The 18,156-nt window shown below is 38.8% G+C and overlaps 1 protein-coding gene across 2 annotated transcripts in view; it reads left to right on the top strand.

The window, feature by feature from the left end:
• Positions 1–18,156, top strand: part of SCN11A (sodium voltage-gated channel alpha subunit 11) — a 111,146-nt gene that overhangs the window by 89,094 nt on the left and 3,896 nt on the right. The window contains exons 25-26 of one of the 2 annotated variants that reach the window (XM_033212076.1): positions 2,401–2,505; positions 16,761–17,031. In XM_033212076.1, coding sequence (XP_033067967.1) covers positions 2,401–2,505; positions 16,761–17,031 — 376 coding nt within the window. The remainder of the gene's footprint in view (positions 1–2,400; positions 2,506–16,760; positions 17,032–18,156) is intronic. The other variant, XM_033212077.1, reaches the window with a different exon arrangement.

Genomic DNA, 18,156 nt, shown 5'->3' with positions numbered 1-18,156 from the left:
TCTTGATTGCAATCAATACCTGCAATTTGGATGTCAGCCTTGGTGATTTTAGATTTAAGCTTACATTAGAAATCATTGTTTTGATCAATCCACTATATCCTTTTGCTTTGTCTTGTTTCACTTTTTATTACAGAAAATCTCAAACATGCACAAGAGTGTACTAGAACTAACCTAAAATACCCATCACCCAGCACAACATTTATTGACTTAAGAATGTGCTTGTTCTAAGCCATATATGCCCTTACTCAACTCTTTTTTTTATGGAGCAAACCACAGACAACACATCATTTGATCATAAATATTTTAGAACATATCTCTTTTTAAACATAACCACAATTCCATTAGCACGCCAAAAAATTTAATGTGAATTCTTTAAATTCATCAAATACCCAGTCTATTTTCAAATTGGTCTGAGCCTTTAATTTAAAAAAAAAATGGTTGTTTATTAATTCTGTGTTTCATTTATTTGTTTCTGTTGAAGCTTTTTGTTTATTTGTTTTCAAATCAGGATTCAAATACATAAGGTCTTTCCATTTGACAACTTTCTTGTTCTCTGAAATGCCAAGATGTTCCAAATTTAGGTTGTACCCTTCCTGCCCTAGATCTTTAATCAGCCATTTCTCTAAAACCTGTTTGTTTCTTTGTGGGAAATGGTTTCGAAGACCACGATCTGGAATGCTCATTGTCATTGTTTCTAAGCCTTTCGAGTGGACAGAATTGCTTAAATTCGGGACTACAAGAAAATATATAAGTGGAATACTTATATATTGCATACTGATAACTCAAATTCAGGATACAAAGTTTTCACTTAACATCTGCATCTCCTCTTTTCCACACTGAGAAACCTTGTTCTCAAAGGCAAAGATGATAGAATTTAAAATTTCCACAATTACTCATTTTCTTTATCTCACAACACACATGCACACACTACAGTCTCAGAATAGTGGTATTAATACTATTATGACATATATGATTACTAAAAGACTAATTTCTTCCCAGCATCCCAGAACAACTTGATTAAATTTTAGGTTGACTTCTAGGGCTACATATTTTTTATCTGTGCTGGTGGAGTAAAGTCAAACCCCAAACCCTCATCAAGTAAGTCTGGAGTCATAAATAATCAGGGAAGACTGGCTTTTTACTCATAGTCTGGATTGAGAAAATTTTCTGATTGTCTTCCATTGCCAACAGACAGATTCTGGTTTTTTTTCTTTACCCTTCTGTTGGCCGCCTTTGGATAGTCCCATATTCTTGCGAGGACATTGTGCCTCCCCTCCCTTTGCATAGGCCTTATGTCCCATTACCCCCTTACATTTACTAAAAACTGAGATTCTAGTTTACAGAGATTAGTAAATGTTCTAAGACCAGCCATGGCTTTGGGCTAATTTACTTGTCTATCTTTTTGATCTCTCAATTCAGACCCCCGATTTTTTTCTTACTTTTATGCAAGTTCAGCTATACTTTTTTTTTATTATTATACTTTAAGTTCTAGGGTACATGTGCACAACGTGCAGTTTTGTTACATATGTATACTTGTGCCATGTTGGTGTGTTGCACCCATCAACTCGTCAGTACCCATCAACTCGTCATTTACATCAGGTATAACTGTCAATGCCATCCATCCCTCCTCCCCGCTCCCCATAATAGGCCCCGGTGTGTGATGTTCCCCTTCCAAAGTCCAAGTGATCTCATTGATCCTATGGATCACCTATGAGTGAGAACATGGAGGGCAAAATATCTAGAAAGGCTAGATAAACTAGAACAGAATTCTTAGGCTAGATAAACTAGAACAGAATTCTTTTAAAATGTACAGCTATATATTTTAAAAGAATTCTGTTCTAGTTTATCTAGCCTTTCTAGATATTTTGCCCTCAAATTTCCAGATGTGAGAATCCTAGCTCATTTTTCTATTCTTTCTTGCTCAGTAGTGAAAATAGTTAGAACTTTTTTTTCCCTGAGAGTGGCTCTGAATAGATTTTATGCAGCTTAGTGTTATGTGTATTCATTATTTAAGAGAAATCCAGTTGCCCTTTATGAGATTTTTGTCTAAATTTTGGTACTAATTTCTATTTTTGTTGCATCGTGGTTTGATTTATGCAAGCTGAAATATATCAAATTTTTGTAAAGATTCTGTGTATATTTGCAGATTTATAACCTTTCTGTTCTAAAAAATGAAAAATAACTGATAAAGGAAACCTTATTTCTCCTGTATACCTTAACTTAAATCTTGTTTCTTTGCATTTCCCTATAGTCCAGTCTCTTAAGCTTACTATTGGAATTTTAGGAACTGTTAATAGAAATGTAATGTACCTTTAAAATTGTGTCAAAAAATTCAGAACTAGATTCCAAAAAAAAAAAAAAAAGTGTTAAAGGTAATTAGCTCTTATCTTTTCCGTATACTTAGGTGGCCAAGACATTTTTATGACGGAAGAACAGAAGAAATACTATAATGCAATGAAAAAATTAGGATCCAAAAAACCTCAAAAACCTATTCCACGGCCTCTGGTGAGAGCAATTGAATGACTGTAAATATGTAGAACTGTTGAGTTATTGTGAGGAACTCACATTTCTGCAGTGCCATCCTTCTTTATTTTTAAAATTTGCAGACATTAAGGACTCAACAGAAGTCAAGACATATTCAAACACTTAGGAAAATTAGATACTCAGATTCAAAAGTAAGAGCCTGGACAACAATTTAAATTTATTTTTAGTGAGCCAGGCAATATGTGCTTAAGTAAATACTTATTGCAACCATATGAACTTAGTAGTCTGTTTGAACTTAATTTTGACCAGTTTTATTTTATTTTATTTCAGTAGTTTTTGGGGAACAGGTGGTTTTTTTGTTCCATGCGTTAAGTTCTTTAGTGGTGATTTCTGAGATTTTGGTGCACACGTCACCCAGGCAGTGCACACTGTACCCGGTGTGTAGTCTTGTATTCCTCACCCTCTTCTCACCCATCTCCTTGATTCCCCAAAGTCCATTATATCATTCTCATGCCTTTATGTCCTCACAGCTTAGGTCCCACTTATAAGTTAGAAAACACAATACTTGATTTTCAATTCCTGAGTTACTTCACTTAGAATAATGGTCTCCAATTCCATCCAGGTTGCTGCAAATGCCATTATTTCATTCCTTTTTATGGCTGACTGTATTCCATGGTGTAGATATACCACATTTTCTCTATTTATTCTTTGGTTGGCAGGCATTTAGCTTGGTTTCACATTTTTGCCATTGAGAATTGTGCAGCTACAAACATGGTGTGTGTAAGTGTCTTTTTCATATAATAACTTATTTTCCTTTGAGTAGGTACGTAGTAGTGAGATTGCTTAATCAAATAGTAGTTCTCCTTTTGGATCTTTAAGAAATTTCCATACTGGTTTTTATGGTGGTTATACTAGTCTACAGTCCCACCAACAGTGTAAAAGTGTTTCCTTTTCACCACATCCATGCCAACATCTATTTTTTTTTTTATTTTTAAATTATGATCATTCTTGCAGGAGTAAGGTGGCATCCCATTGTGGTTTTAATTTGCATTTGCCTAAGAATTAGTGATGTTGAGCATTTTTTTTCTATGTTTTCCTGGCCATTTGTAAATCTTTTTTTGAGAATTGTCTGATTATGTCCTTTGCCTACTTTTGGATAGAATTGTTTTTGTCTTGATGATTCGTTTGAGTTCCTCGTAGATCCTGAAAATTAGTCTTTTGTCAGATGCAAAGTTGTGAATATTTTCTCCCACTTCGTGAGTTTTCTCTTTACTCTGCTGATTATTTCTTTTGCTGTGCAGAAGATTTTTAGTTTAATTAGGTCTCATTTATTTATTTTTGTTTTTGTTGCATTTGCATTTGGGTTCTCGGTCATGAATTATTTGCCTAAGCCAATATCTGGAAGAGTTTTCTTGATTTTATATTCTAGAATTTGCATGGTTTCAGGTCTTAGAGTTAAGTCTGATCCATCTTGAGTTAATTTTTGTACCAGGTGAGAGATGAGGATCTAGCTTCATTCTTCTACATGTGAATTGCCAATTATCCCAACACAATTTGTGGAATAGGGTGCCCTTTCCCCAATTTATGTTTGTTTGCTTTGCCAAAGATCAATTGGCTGTAACTATTTGGCTTTTTTGGGGGGTTCTCTATTCTGTTCCACTAGTCTACATGCTTGTTTTTATACCAGTACCATACTGTTTCAGTAACTATGGCCTTGTAGTATAAAGTCTGGTAATGTGATTCCTCCAGATTTGTTCTTTTTGCTTAGTCTTGCTTTGGCTATGCAGGCTCTTTTTTGGTTCCATATGAATTTCAAGAATTTTTTTCTAGTCCTGTGAAGGATGATGGTGGTATTTTGTTGGGAATTGCATTGAGTCTGTAGATTGCTTTTAACAGTATGGTCATTTTCACAATGTTAATTCTACCTATCCATGAGCAGAGGATGTGTTTCCATTTGTTTGTGTCATTAATGACTTTTTTCAGCAGTGTTTTGTAGTTTTCCCTGTAGAGATCTTTCATCTCCTTGGTTGGGTATATTTCTAAGTATTTTATGTTTTTCTGCAGCTGTCATAAAATACATTGAATTATTGATTTGTTTCTCAGCTTGGTTGTTGTTGGTGTATAGCAGTGCTACTGATTTATGTACATTGAATTTGTATCCTGAAACTTTACTGAATTCATTTATCAGATCTAGGAGTTTTTTGGATGAGGGTGTTCTAAATATAGTCATATCCTTGGCAAACAGCAATAGTTTGACTTTCTCTTTTCTAATTTGAATGCTCTTTATTTCTTTCTCTTATCTGATTGCTCTGGCTAGGACTTCCAGTGCTATGCTGAATAGAAGTGGTGAAAGTGGGCATCCTTATCTTGTCCCAGTTGTCATGGGGAATGCTTTCAACCATTATCTGGTCAGTATGATTTTGGCTGTGGGTTTGTCACAGACGGCTTTTACTACCTTGTGCTATGTTCCTTCTATGCCAATTTTGCTGAGGGTTTTTTATCATAAAGAGATGCTGATTTTGTCAAATGTTTTTTCTGTGTCTATTGAGATGATCATATAACTTTTGTTTTTAATTCTGTGTATGTGATGTATCACGCTTATTGGCTTGCATATGTTAAACCATCCCTGCATTCCTGTTATAAAATCCACTTGATCATGGTGGATTTTCTTTTTGATATGCTGTTGGATTTAGTTAGCTAGTATTTTTTGAGTTGGATTTAGTTAGCTAGTATTTTTTGAGTATTTTGCACTTATCGTCATCGGGGATATTAGTCTGTAGTTTTCTTTTTTGTTGTGTCCTTTCCTGGTTTTGGTATTAGGGTGATACTGGCTTTGTAGAGCGATTTAGGGAGGAGTTCCTCTTTCTCTATCAATAGTGTCAGTGGAACCACCCTTGCCCTCTGCCTAGTCAGAGCCAATTTATCAAGATGGGGGAATTGTAATGGAGAAAGAGTAATTCCCGCAGAGCTGGCTGTGTGAGAGATGGGAGTTTTATTATTACTCACATCAGTCTCCCCGAGCATTCAGGGATCAGAGTTTTTAAAGATAATTTGGTGGGTAGGGGCTAGGGAAATGGGGAGTGCTAATTGGTCAGGTGTGATATGGAATCATACGGGGTCAAAGTGAGGTTTTCTTGCTGTCTTCTGTTCCTGGGTGGTATGGCAGAACCAGTTGAGCCAGCTTACGGGTCTGAGTGGTGTCAGCTGATCCATCCAGTGCAGGGTCTGCAAAATATCTCAAGCACTGATCTTAGATTTTACAATACTGATATTATCTCCAGGAGCAATTTGAGGAGGTTCAGACTCTTGGAGCCCAGAGGCTGCATGACCCCTGAACCCTAATTTCTAATCTTGTAGCTAATTTGTTAGTCCTGCAAAGGCAGCCTGGTCCCCAGGCAAGAGGATGGGGTCCTTTTGGGAAATATCTATTATCAATTTTGTTTCAAAGTCAAGCCATGAATTGAATTCCTTCCCAAAGTTAGTTCAGCCTATACCCAGGAATGAACAAGGACAGCTTAAAGGTTGGAAGCAGATGGAGTCCGTTAGGTGTGATCTCTTTCACTATCATAATTTCCTCAGTTATAATTTTGCAAATGCGGTTCCATAAGTAGGATTGGTACCAATTCTTCTTTAAATGTCTGATAGAATTCAACTGTTAATCCATCTGGTCCTGGACTTTTTTAGGTTGGTAACTTTTTTATTACTGTTTCAATCTTGCTACTTTTTATTGGTCTGTTTAGAGTTTCTACTTCTTCCTGATTTAATCTAGGGTGGTTGTATATTTCCAGGAATTTATCCATTTCCTCTGGATTTTCTAATTTGTGCATGTATGTGTTTGTAGTAGCCTTGAATGATCTTTTGTATTTCTGTGGTATCAGTTGTAATAACTCTTGTATCATTTTTAATTGAGCTTATTTTTATCTCTCTTCTTTTCTTGGTTAATCTCATTAAAGGTCTATCATTTTTGTCTTTTCAAATAACCAGCTTTTTGTTTAATTTATCTTTTGTATTTTTTTATTTGTTTATTTCAGTTTCATTTAGTTCTGCTTGATCTTTGTTATTTATTTTCTTCTGCTGAGTTTGGATTTGCCTTTGGCTTGTTTTTCTTTCTCTGGTTCCTTGAGATCTGACCTTAGATTGTCTGTGAGTGCTCTTTCAGACATTGTGATGTAGGCATTTAATGCTATACACTTTCCTCTTAGCATCACTTTCGCTGTATCTCAGTGGTTTTCATAAATTGTGTCACTATTATTCAGTTCAAATAATTTTAACATTTCCATCTTGATTTCATTGTTAACCTAAAGATCATTCAAGAGGAGATTATTTAATTTCCATTTATTTGTATAGTTTTGAAAGTTCGTTTTGGAGTTAATTTCCAGTTTTATTGCACTGTGGTCTGGGAGGATACTTCATATGATTTAGATTTTCTTAAATTTATTATGACTTGTTTTGTGATCTATCATATGGTCTATCTTTGAGAATGCTCCATGTGCTGATGAATAGAAAGTATATTCAGTTGTTGGGTAGAATATTCTGTAAATATCTGTTAATTTCGTTTGTTCTAGGGTATAGTTTAAGTCCATTGTTTCTTTGTTTAATTTCTGTCTTGATTATCTGTCTAGTGCTGTCAGCGGAATACTGAAGTCTCCCACTATTATTGTGTTGCCTCATTACTTAGGTCTAATAGTGATTGTTTTATGAATTTGGGAGCTCCAGTGTTAGGTGCACATATATTTAGGACTGTGATGTTTTTCTGTTGGACTAATCATTTTATCATTATATAATGTCCCTCTTTGTCTTTTTTAACTGTTGTTGCTTTAAAATCTGTTTTGTCTGATATAAGAATAGCTACTCTTGCTCACTTTTCATTTGCATTTGCATGGAATATCTTTTTTCACCCTTTACCTTAAGTGTATGAGTCCTTATGTGTTAGGTGAGTCTCTTGAAGACAGTAGATGCTTGGTTTGTGGATTTGTATCCATTCTACAATTCTGTGTCTTTTAAATGGAGCGTTTAGGCCATTTACATTCTACATTAGTATTGAGATGTGAGTTACTGTTCTATTCATCATGTTAGTTGTTGCCTAAATACTTTGTTGGGTTTTTAAAAATTATGTTGTTGTTTTATAGGCCCCGTGAGAATTATGCTTTAAGGAGGTTTTGTTCGTTTGGTTTTGGTGTATTTCAAGGTTTTGTTTCATAATTTAGAACTCCTTTTTGCATTTCTTGTAGTGTTGGTTTGGTGGTGATGAATTATCTCAGCATTTATTTGTCTGAAAAAGACTTTATCTCTCCCTCATTTATGAAGCTTAGTTTCACTGGATACAAAATTCTTGGCTGACAATTATGTTGTTTATGGAGGCTAAAGATAGGACCCCAGTTCCTTCCAGCTGGTAAGGTTTCTGCTGAGAAGTTAACTGTTAATCTGATAGGTTTTCCTTTATAGGTTATCTAATTCTTTTGTCTCACAGCTCTTGATTCTTTCCTTCATCTTGACTTTGGATAACTTGATGACTATGTTCCTAGGTGATAATCTTTTTCTGATGAACTTCCCAGAAGTTTTTTGAGCTTCTTATTTGGTGTCTAGATTTCTAATGAGGCCAGGAAAGTTTTCCCCAATTATTTCTTCAAATAAGTTTTCTGAACTTTAGATATCTCTTCTTCATCAGGAAGACCAGTTATTCTTAGGTTTAGCCATTTAACATAATCCCAAATGTCTTGGAGGCTTCATTCATTTTTTAAACTTTTTCTTTGTCTTTGTCTGATTGGCTTTTAATTCAAAAGCCTTGTCTTTGAGCTCTAAAGTTGTTCTACTTGTCCTAGTCTATTGTTGAAACTTAGCATGGCATTTTGCATTTCGCTAGGTGTGTTTTTCACTTCCAGAAGTTGTATTTTTTTCTTTATGATATCTATTTCTCTGGAAAATTTTTTTATCCATCTCTTGTATTGTCTTTTAAATTTCTTTAAGTGGGTTTTCACCTTTCTTTGGTATCTCCTTGATTAGCTTAATAATCAATCTTCTAAATTCTTTATCTGGAGATTCAGAGATTTCTTCTTGGTTTGGATCCATTGCTGGGAAGCTAGTATGATCTTTTGGAGGTGTTATAGAACCCTGTCTTGTCATATTACCAGAATTACTTTTCTGGTTCCTTTTCACTTGGGTGAAAAATTGTTACTTATTTTATTACTTAAAATTGTTCTTGGATTTAATTTTAACTGAACTTTTTAAAAAATTTTTTTAAAATTTAAAATATTTCCTTTTTTAACATCAGTGTGTATTTTAGCCTAATTTGATTATTGGTGCTTGTAGGAGTAAAGACTCTATATGAGATCCTTAGTTATAGGGAGTCATTGTGAGAGGTGACAGTGTGCTGGCAGCCCTTGCTCACTCTTGGCACCTCCTCAGCCTTGGCGCCCACTCTGGTCACACTTGAGGAGCCCTTCAGCCTGCTGCTGCACTGTGGGAGCCCCTCTTGGGGCTGGCCAAGGTTGGAGCCGGCTCCTTCTTCTTGCGGGGAGGTGTGGAGGGAGAGGTGCGGGTGGGAACGGAGGCTGCGCAAGGTGCTTATGGGCCAGTGCGAGTTCCAGGTAGGCGTGGGCTCAGTGGGCCCCGCACTTGGAGCGTCGGCTGGCGCTGCTGGCCCCAGGCAGTGAGGGGCTTAGCACCCAGGCCAGCAGCTGTAGAGGGTGCGCTGGGTCCCCCAGTAGTGCCGGCCCGCTGGTGCTGTGCTCCAGTTCTCACCGGGCCTTAGCTGCCTCCCCACGGGGCAGGGCTCAGGACCCACAGCCCACCATGCCTGAGCCTCCCCGCAACCATGGGCTCCTGTGTGGCCCGAGCCTCCCCTATGAGCACCGCCCCCTGTTCCACGGTGCTGGGTCCCATCAACCGCCCAAGGGCTGAGGAGTGTGGGCACATGGCACAGGACTGGCAGGCAGCTCCACCTGCGGCCCTGGTGCAGGATCCACTAGGTGAAGCTGGCTGGGCTCCTAGGTCTAGTGGGGACTTGGAGAACCTTTATGTCTAGCTAAGGGATTGTAAATAACACCAATCAGCACTCTGTCTAGCTCAAGGTTTGTAAACACACCAATCAGCACCCTGAGTCTAGCTCAAGGTTTATAAATGCACCAGTCAGTGCTCTGTATCTAGCTAATCTAGTGGGAACTTGGAGAACTTTTCTGTCTAGCACTGTGTCTAGCTAAAGGATTGTAAATGCACCAATCAGCACTCTGTGTCTAGCTCTGGGATTGTAAACACACCAATCAGCACCCTGTGTCTAGCTCAAGGTTTGTAAGTACACCAATCAGTACTCTGTATCTAGCTAATCTAGTGGGGACTTGGAGAACCTTTATGTCTGGCTAAAGGATTGTAAATGCACCAGTGAGCACTCTGTGTCTAGCTCAAGGTTTGTAAACACACCAGTCAGCACACTGTGTCTAGCTCAAGGTTTGTGAACACACCAATCAGTACTCTGTGTTTAGTTAATTTGGTGAGGACTTGGAGAACTTTTATGTCTAACTAGAGTATTGTAAATGCACCAATCAGCACTCTGTGTCTAGCTCAGGGATTGTAAATGCACCAATCAACACCCTGTCAAAACGGACCAATCAGCTCTCTGTAAAACGGGCCAATCAGCTCTCTGTAAAATGGACCAATCAGCAGGATATGGGTGGGGCCAGGTAAGGGAATAAAAGCAGGCTGCCTGAGCCAGCAGGGAAACCTGCTCGGGTCCCCTTCCATGGTGTGGAAGCTTTGTTCTTTTGCTCTTTGCAGTAAATCTTGTTGCTGCTCACTCTTTGGGTCCACACTGCCTTTATGAGCTGTAACACTCACTGCAACGGTCTGCAGCTTCACTCCTAAGGCCAGCGAGACCACGAACTCACTGGGAGGAAACTCCTGACATGCCGCCTTAAGAGCTGTAACACTCACCACTAAGGTCTGCTGCCTCACTCCTGAAGCCAGCGAAACCACAAACCCACCAGAAGGAAGAAACTCTAAACACTTCCGAACAACAGAAGGAACAAACTCCAGACGCACCATCTTTAAGAACTGTAATACTCACCGCGAGGGTCTGTGGCTTCATTCTTGAAGTCAGTGAGACCAAGAACCCACCGATTCTGGACACAATTGTGCACTGGCTTTCCATGATGCTGGTTGTAGTAGTTATAGTCTTAGTGTGCTGGCAAGTTCACTGCCTCCTATGGGGTTGGAATGGCAGGGATCTCTTGCAGTTTATCTGGTTCTCTCATGGTATACATTTTTATTTATGTAATTTTCTCCCAGTGTTTTATTTGTTGAGTTGATGATTCAGGCTTCAAGCCAATAGGGAAGGTATCCCTAGGTAGGCACTGGCTATGGCTAAGGCAGGTGGGTAAATGTAGTATCCAACAGTAGGCTGAGGTCCCAGCCGTGATGAAGGTGGCAGTGAGAGCTCTCAGATGTGCTGTTTTATCAGGGTGAAGAGGAGAAGCTACCTCAGCTCCTCTGTCAGGTCAGCCAGAAAGCTATTCACCTTATAGCCTCACTCCTGTCCCAGTGTTTTGGCTCTTCAGATCAGACAGCCACCTCTTTTCATCTGTAGGAATGTTGATGTTCCAAATAGGGAGGAATTGTGACTCTGCCTAGGCCTGAATCTGGAGTGTGCTGGTTCTGTGGGGCCGCACTCACCCTGGATTGTTCCAGACAGGTTGTCTATTGATGCCTCCATACTGTGTTCCTGTGGGGGACGTCCCAGCTGTGTCTGCAGTGGAGTGCCAGGGGAAAACGAGGACCTCTTTTCCAAGGCCCTTCACAATCACAGAGGATGCCTGCCTACTGGGGTAGAGGTGCAGATTTTCCTTACTGTGCCAGCACTGCAATTATGTTTCTGCTGTGAGAAACTACTCACCAGCAGAAATATCTGGAACTCAACGCCTGCTCTTCAGATTCTTTTGTCCCACAGGGTAATCCCCTGATGTGGTGCACTCCCCCTTCCCTAGGGCTGGGGCTTCGTGAAAGCCAGACTGCAGTGATTGATTGCCTGCTCTTCTGGGTCTAGCCACCTGGCAGGGCTACCAGGCTCTGGGGTGGTGCTGGGGAGTGTTTGCAAAGAGTCCTGTGATAGGATCTGTTTTCAGGTCTCCCAGCTGTGGATACCAGCACCTGCTCTGGTGGAAGTGGCAGGAGAGTGAAGTAGACTCTGAGAGTCCTTGGTTGTAGATACGATTAGTATGCTGGCTTTCTGGAATGCTGATTATACTAGCAGTGAAGTTGTCACGTGGACAGACTCAGGACCTCTGGTTAGCCAGGATGTTGCAGGCAGTAGAATTAGCTGTCCTCTTCTCCTTCCTGGGATCAGGGCTATTCTGTCATGAATTGCAGTCATGTCCTGAGTTGGTTGACCTCCAGCCAGGAAGTGGTGCTTTCAAGAGAGCACCAGCCATACTATTAGCAGTGGGATATATGCTTGCCCTAAGTTGGCCAGGGGAAGTATTCTGACTTTTCAGGTGATGGGCAGAGCCTTAAGGATTTATGTTTTTGTGTGCAGCTACCAAGACAGGTAGAGAAAAACTGTCAGGTGGGGGCAGGGTTAGGCAGGTCCAAGTGCAGACTGTCCTTGAGTGGGGCTTGCCATAACCACTGTGGGGGATGAGGAGGTGGTCCTTAGGCCAATGGGGTTATGTTCCAGAGGGGATTATGGCTACCTCTGCTGTGCAGTATAGTTCACCAGGAAAGTGGGGGATAGTGAGTAGTGAAAGGCCTTGCCCAGCTCCCACACAATTGGTGAGGCTGGTTTTGCTCCTGCAGTGTCCTACTAACTGCATGAAGTTTAGATCCAGGCAGCCTATGCAGGGATCTCAGACCTGCCCCAGGCCATAAGTTTCCCTGCTGACAAAGCAAGCATGGCTTTCAAGCCACATCCCTCCCTGTCTGCCCACGATGTCGGCAGCTCCTGCACTTGTATCTGCAGCAATTCCCGTTAGCCCCCTGGAGTCTGCTCAAGGAAGTTTGTGCCCAGTCGAAATTATCACAAAATCTAATTGGAAGTTTCTTTCACCCTATGGCCCCTCCTTTGTTTGTCTGTCTGCCCTCTCAGAAGGCCTCTGTGAGATACAGTCAGGAATGGCATTCCAGGGCTCAAGCTGGAGACTGGGAGCGCCTTCTAAGTTCCTGCTGCTGCTTCTACTTTTGCACTTCATGCAGCTCCCTGAATTCATTTCAGCTCTAGGTAAGGTTACATCCTTCTCTCGTGATCTGGATTTTCAGATTCCCCAGTGAGGATGTGTGTTCGGAGGCAGGATTCCCCCCCCTCACACTTTGGGAACTCACTGCTTTTCACCTGTCTTGTGCAGTCTGCAGTCGCATGTCGCTTCTTTCAAAGGATCTGTGAATTCTTCTGGTTTTCTTGTTACGTTCCTGCGGTGGTTCTTGAAGCAAAAGTCCACAGTGTGAGTCTCCACACACTGTTCTGTCCATCCAAGTGGGAGATGCACGTTAGCCTTGCCGCCTATCTGCCCGTCTTCCTGTTTTTGCTTTTTTCAATTTTGACCAGTTTAAAATGTTGTACTTATAACACTTTTTACTAGTTTTTGTTAGTGTGAGGTTAAGGTCATGAATACTTACTTCCACTTTACAAGTATTTATGACAAACTTTGTATATCAGGGATTGACAGACTTTTCCTTAAAGACCCAGATAGTAAATATTTTAGTCTTTGCTGGCTATATGTCTCTGTCATAGTACTCAACTCTGCCATTGTGGCACAGAAGCAGCCATAAACAATATAGAAGAAATGAACATGCCTGTACTCCAACACAACTTTATTATGTAGGTACATGGAAATTTGGATTTTATGTAATTATCATATGTCTCAAAATTTTATTCTTCTTTTGATTTTTGTTTCACCAAACATTTAAAAATGTAAAACCCATTCTGAGCTCATGGGCTGTACAATAACACATAGGTCACTGGATTTGTCCTATAGGCCATGGTTTGCTGATCCCTGCTCTCTATGAATCCTGCTTTGTCAGGTACTATGGGACAAGATAGAAGCAGCATCCAGGGCAGCTCTGTGCTTACAGTCTAATTGAGGAGCTGAGATGTTGTATACATACTTGAGAGCATTGGATTATAAAGTAGTACAACAGGCACAACAGAGTTGGTAGCTCTAACAAATAAGTTTGAAAGCTCCAAAGCAGAGCAGGTCAGTGGAGGCTGAAAAATCAGGGAAAGCAGTATGAAAGAGGGGCTTGCAATCTGAAGCATGTAGATAATTTGGAGATTCCCATTTGAACATGAGATCCCAAATAATGAATGCAGTTCACCTACTATTATTCTTGGCACTCAGAATAGAACTTGGCATAAAATGTGTTCTCAGTAATTATTTATTGAATATGCTTTAAGGCACAAACAGAGTCCATCACACTAAAATGAAGTATTTGTGATGCTCTAAAAATGTCAATGAATGTCAGGGCCAAGAATTTAGAATTTATCTTTTATGTAGTGAGAGGTTTTTGACCACAAGGTTAATGATAAAATTTTATTTGGGGAGGTTTAACCTGCCAGCGGTGTATGGGACTTCAGTTTACCTAAATTGAATCCAGTTTTTAAATACTACCAACGGTTTATGGGACTTCAGTTTACCTAAATTGAATCTAGTTTTTAAATACCAATCTCACTTTCTAGTACTAATTTCACTTTGAAGTTCTTACTTGAACTTGAGCCAACAACATGAAAAGAGAATTTTTGTTCACATATGCATGCTATACAACCACTGATTCATTACAAGTTGGTCTTGGGTTTGGCATAACTAAAAGAGTCACAAGACACAATATGTTCCCACATATTTATCAGTTTATTTCAAGCAACACAGCACACAGCCAAACAGGAGTTGTAACAACATAGATGCACTGCACAGAATACGCTAGGCTGCAAAAGATGAACTGAAAGTGGGTGCAGACTACGTTAGCATAGGAAAGCTGTCACCTCCATTCCTTAACCATCTTTTATAGCATGTTTATCACATGGTTTATCTGGGAGTAGGTGCAAAGTCACAGCTCTCCCTGTGTAGCTGCAACTCACGAATCAAGCCTTCAATGAATGATTCTGGTAGTAAAACACAATCTCACTACTTAACACTGCATGTTTATCTTGACTTTTACATTCCAGAGAGTAGTGCCACATTAGATAAATCCAACATCATATCACCAGAAGTCCCTGAGTCTGGGCTTAGACTTCAACAGTTAGCCATTGACCCACAACTTTATCTCCCCAGAGATTTTTTTTTTCCATATCTAAAATCCAAATATTAGCTTTTGACCCTTAAAACAAATGAATAGCAATTGCATAGGAGGAAAACATAGCTGTTTTAGCCTGAGCATTAACGCATTTCATTTCCAGTAATAGAACAAGGGGTTTAGAATCACTTCTGATTTCTCTTGAAGCATCTTCACAGGGTGACTTTATTTCTTGGTTAAAAATTCATACTGAGGTATAGGAGTCACTATACGTTCTGAAGTGATGTAGAATGCTTTTTTGATCATCCAACACTTTAGATAGTCCAACACTTTAGGTAATTTATGCTCTTAATCTTCTCTATTTGTCTTGATGTTAGAGTTAACTATAAAACCAATACTTACCCTCCCTCATATTTCTTTTTGGCCTTCATTCCACTTCCCTGGAGTGCATCCTTGAAAGTGTCTTTTCTCCAACTCCTTTCTGACTTCCAAATTCATGCTCAAATAGGAAAGGCACTTGACTTTCTAGTGTCTTCTGGCTTTTTGATAAAAGCTTTGGGGCTCCCAGCACATGGCTTGAAAGTCACAATGGAAATGTAGTGTCTTCCAGTGTTGTCCCTACCCTCCTTCCTCTCATTGTCCTTGCTCTCCCCGAGTGATATATAATTCACTCCTGTGGTTTTAATTCATATCAGTATTAATGCCATCTGTATTCTAGCTTCCAAACTTATACTTCTACCTGCCCATTGCCCTTGGATCCCCCACTGGCACCTCAACGCAACATGCTCAGGTCAGATCTCACCATCTCCTTTTAATATTCCTCATCCTCTGCTCTCTGGCTGGTTAAATGGTTTCATCAACCAGAAACTATATTCTCAGTCTTAACTTTCCCAAAGCCCACTACATTTGAATTCTCTGACAGTTCTTGCTTCCGCCTCACATTAGCTCTTAAACATACATGCTTTTATCTTTCTCTGCTGTCACCACCACAAGCCAACATCATCTTTGCCTGGGTTACGTAACAGATCCCTAGGGTGTCTAAAGATGTATTCTTAGGGGTATATGAGTTCTCTAAAGATAATAGTGTAGCCACTTTGATTAAATGATAATATAATATAAAATAATATGTACACAGATTGTATGTGTACCAACGTATAGTCAAGAATGCTGTAAAATTTCAATTTCTGAGTTTGTAGTTAGGAATAGTTTTCCACTAAGTGAAGAACTAAGTAGTGCTTCACAGCAGTTGTATTAAAGAAAATCATGGAATAATTGAGTAATTTCACCACATATGGTAGACTTGGCATGCAAACTTGAGTTAGAACCTGTGCCCGACCAATCACCATATACACACTTTTTAGGCAGTATGGCCATCTATATACAAACCACATGTAAATTCACCCTCCGTTGTAATATAAATAATTTTTTCTGTTTTCAGTTTTAGTAATTATTGGATTATAATCTCATCTATTAGTTTTATCTTCAAGTGAACAAGAATTTTTAAATTGGCATTGAAGAATTATTTGAATACAGAATTTTGGTTAAGTTCTGATTATTGTGAATTGGCAAATGGAGCATTAAAGATATTAATTCCATTTTTTCCAACATACTTATGTGAGCAGGTATTCTCTGCACTAATATTGTTGAAGAATACAGAAAGAGATAAAATATAGACCAAGATTCATCTTTTTATTATTAAATCCAACATGCACTGTTTTATTTCAGCAAAGCACATCAATCACATCAAAGTTATTTTGTTACTAAGACTTTTTAATATTTTTTGTTTTAAAAAATATTTTAATATTAAATATTTTAATATTTTTTGTTTTAAAACTATAAGCCTAAGCACTTAAAACCAGTTACTAATTACATTTGAATGAAAATATATAAGGCAACACTGGGGATTTATAAGAATTTCTTGCCCTTTGAAAAGGGTCTGTATATTTTTCAAGGAAGTGCTTTAATTGTAAGGAAAAACAAATTCTGTTATATGTATGCTGTTTTTTTATTGTATATAATTTTATTCTTGCATTCAAAATGATTTATAATTTCTTTTTTTTTCTCAGAACAAATGTCAAGGTCTTGTGTTCGACATAGTCACAAGCCAGATCTTTGACATCATCATCATAAGTCTCATTATCCTAAACATGATTAGCATGATGGCTGAATCATACGACCAATCCAAAGCCGTGAAATCCACCCTTGACCATCTCAACTGGGTCTTTGTGGTCATCTTTACATTAGAATGTCTTATCAAAATCTTCGCTTTGAGGCAATACTACTTCACCAATGGCTGGAATTTATTTGACTCTGTGGTCGTGCTTATTTCTATTGTTAGTAAGTAAAATCAGCAGTCAGAGGGGCTTTAAGAACCAGAAGTAAGTTTGTAAATCTTACCATTTTTTGAAGTTTATTCAAACTATCCACAAAGCAGAAAACTGGGCCTAGTGTAGTTTCTGAAAGAATAGAGAGGGTTACTAACGCCATTCTCTGCTGGGAAGTTGCTAGGAGATAGAGAGTAATTTCCATTCCCTTAACTCGCTACACAACTGAGATAGAGTTAAATAATTATGCAGATAATGTATTCGATGGAAATAGACAAAATTAAAATGACTCAGAAGTTTTTGGGGTAGTAACCTAATTTATTCAGATAATTGAGTCAAAGTTCTACCTTTCCTGTGCAACTATAAGCCCTGTGAGCATTTTATAGTTTTAAGGATTTACTGCTCATGTTTTTCCTTTGTTTAAAATCCACATGGAAGCCAGATCACAATTATTGTGCCCCTGTGGCACTGCTGTGCCCCTTTCAACCCCTATTCAAGGCCCCATGGCCCACTCTAGATTGGGCTTCCAAGAGTGTATCATTCAGACAATCAAAGCTTTTTTTTCTATTCTATATCCCATGTTAACTTAAACCATAGTGTGAACTATGCTTGTCTCAGATTCTTTGATCCCATTTACCAACCAGCCTCATTCTCTAATCAGTATGTTTCCTAATCACAGGCAGGGTTAACTAAAAGGTTTATAAAAGAATACAAAAGAAAGAAGGTTATTGCCATACACCTGCTTATAAAACACACACATACACACATCATCTTTAAAATTAAATTATTCATGGCTAAACCATAAGTGCTTACTCTGGGTGTTTGAAGTTTGGTTTTAATTAAATTGTTAACTTTTTATAATTATGTAAAACTGTCCAGGAGGCCTTCTCATAGTTCAAAATGCAATGAAGACAAAGAAAACTGATTTTCCAAGTGGAAGCTTTTGTGCGATCTCAGAAAGAATGCATCAAACAGATATATTGGATCACGATATTTTGGTTCCTAATGCTACTGCAGCAATGCGGATGTTTCAGAGAACAACAACAAATATGCTACAGTTCGTAGTGTTTTCTGGTTTTTAAGCCATGATGTTAACGTAGATAAAGCTTAGCAATAGATTCTTCCATGAGTTTACAGT

This window comes from Trachypithecus francoisi, unplaced genomic scaffold (assembly GCF_009764315.1).
Source record: "Trachypithecus francoisi isolate TF-2019V2 unplaced genomic scaffold, Tfra_2.0 Lachesis_group0, whole genome shotgun sequence".
NCBI classification, from domain to species: domain Eukaryota; kingdom Metazoa; phylum Chordata; class Mammalia; order Primates; family Cercopithecidae; genus Trachypithecus; species Trachypithecus francoisi.
Note: the sequence above shows the minus strand (reverse complement) of the source record. Positions and strands in the feature narration are given on the sequence as shown.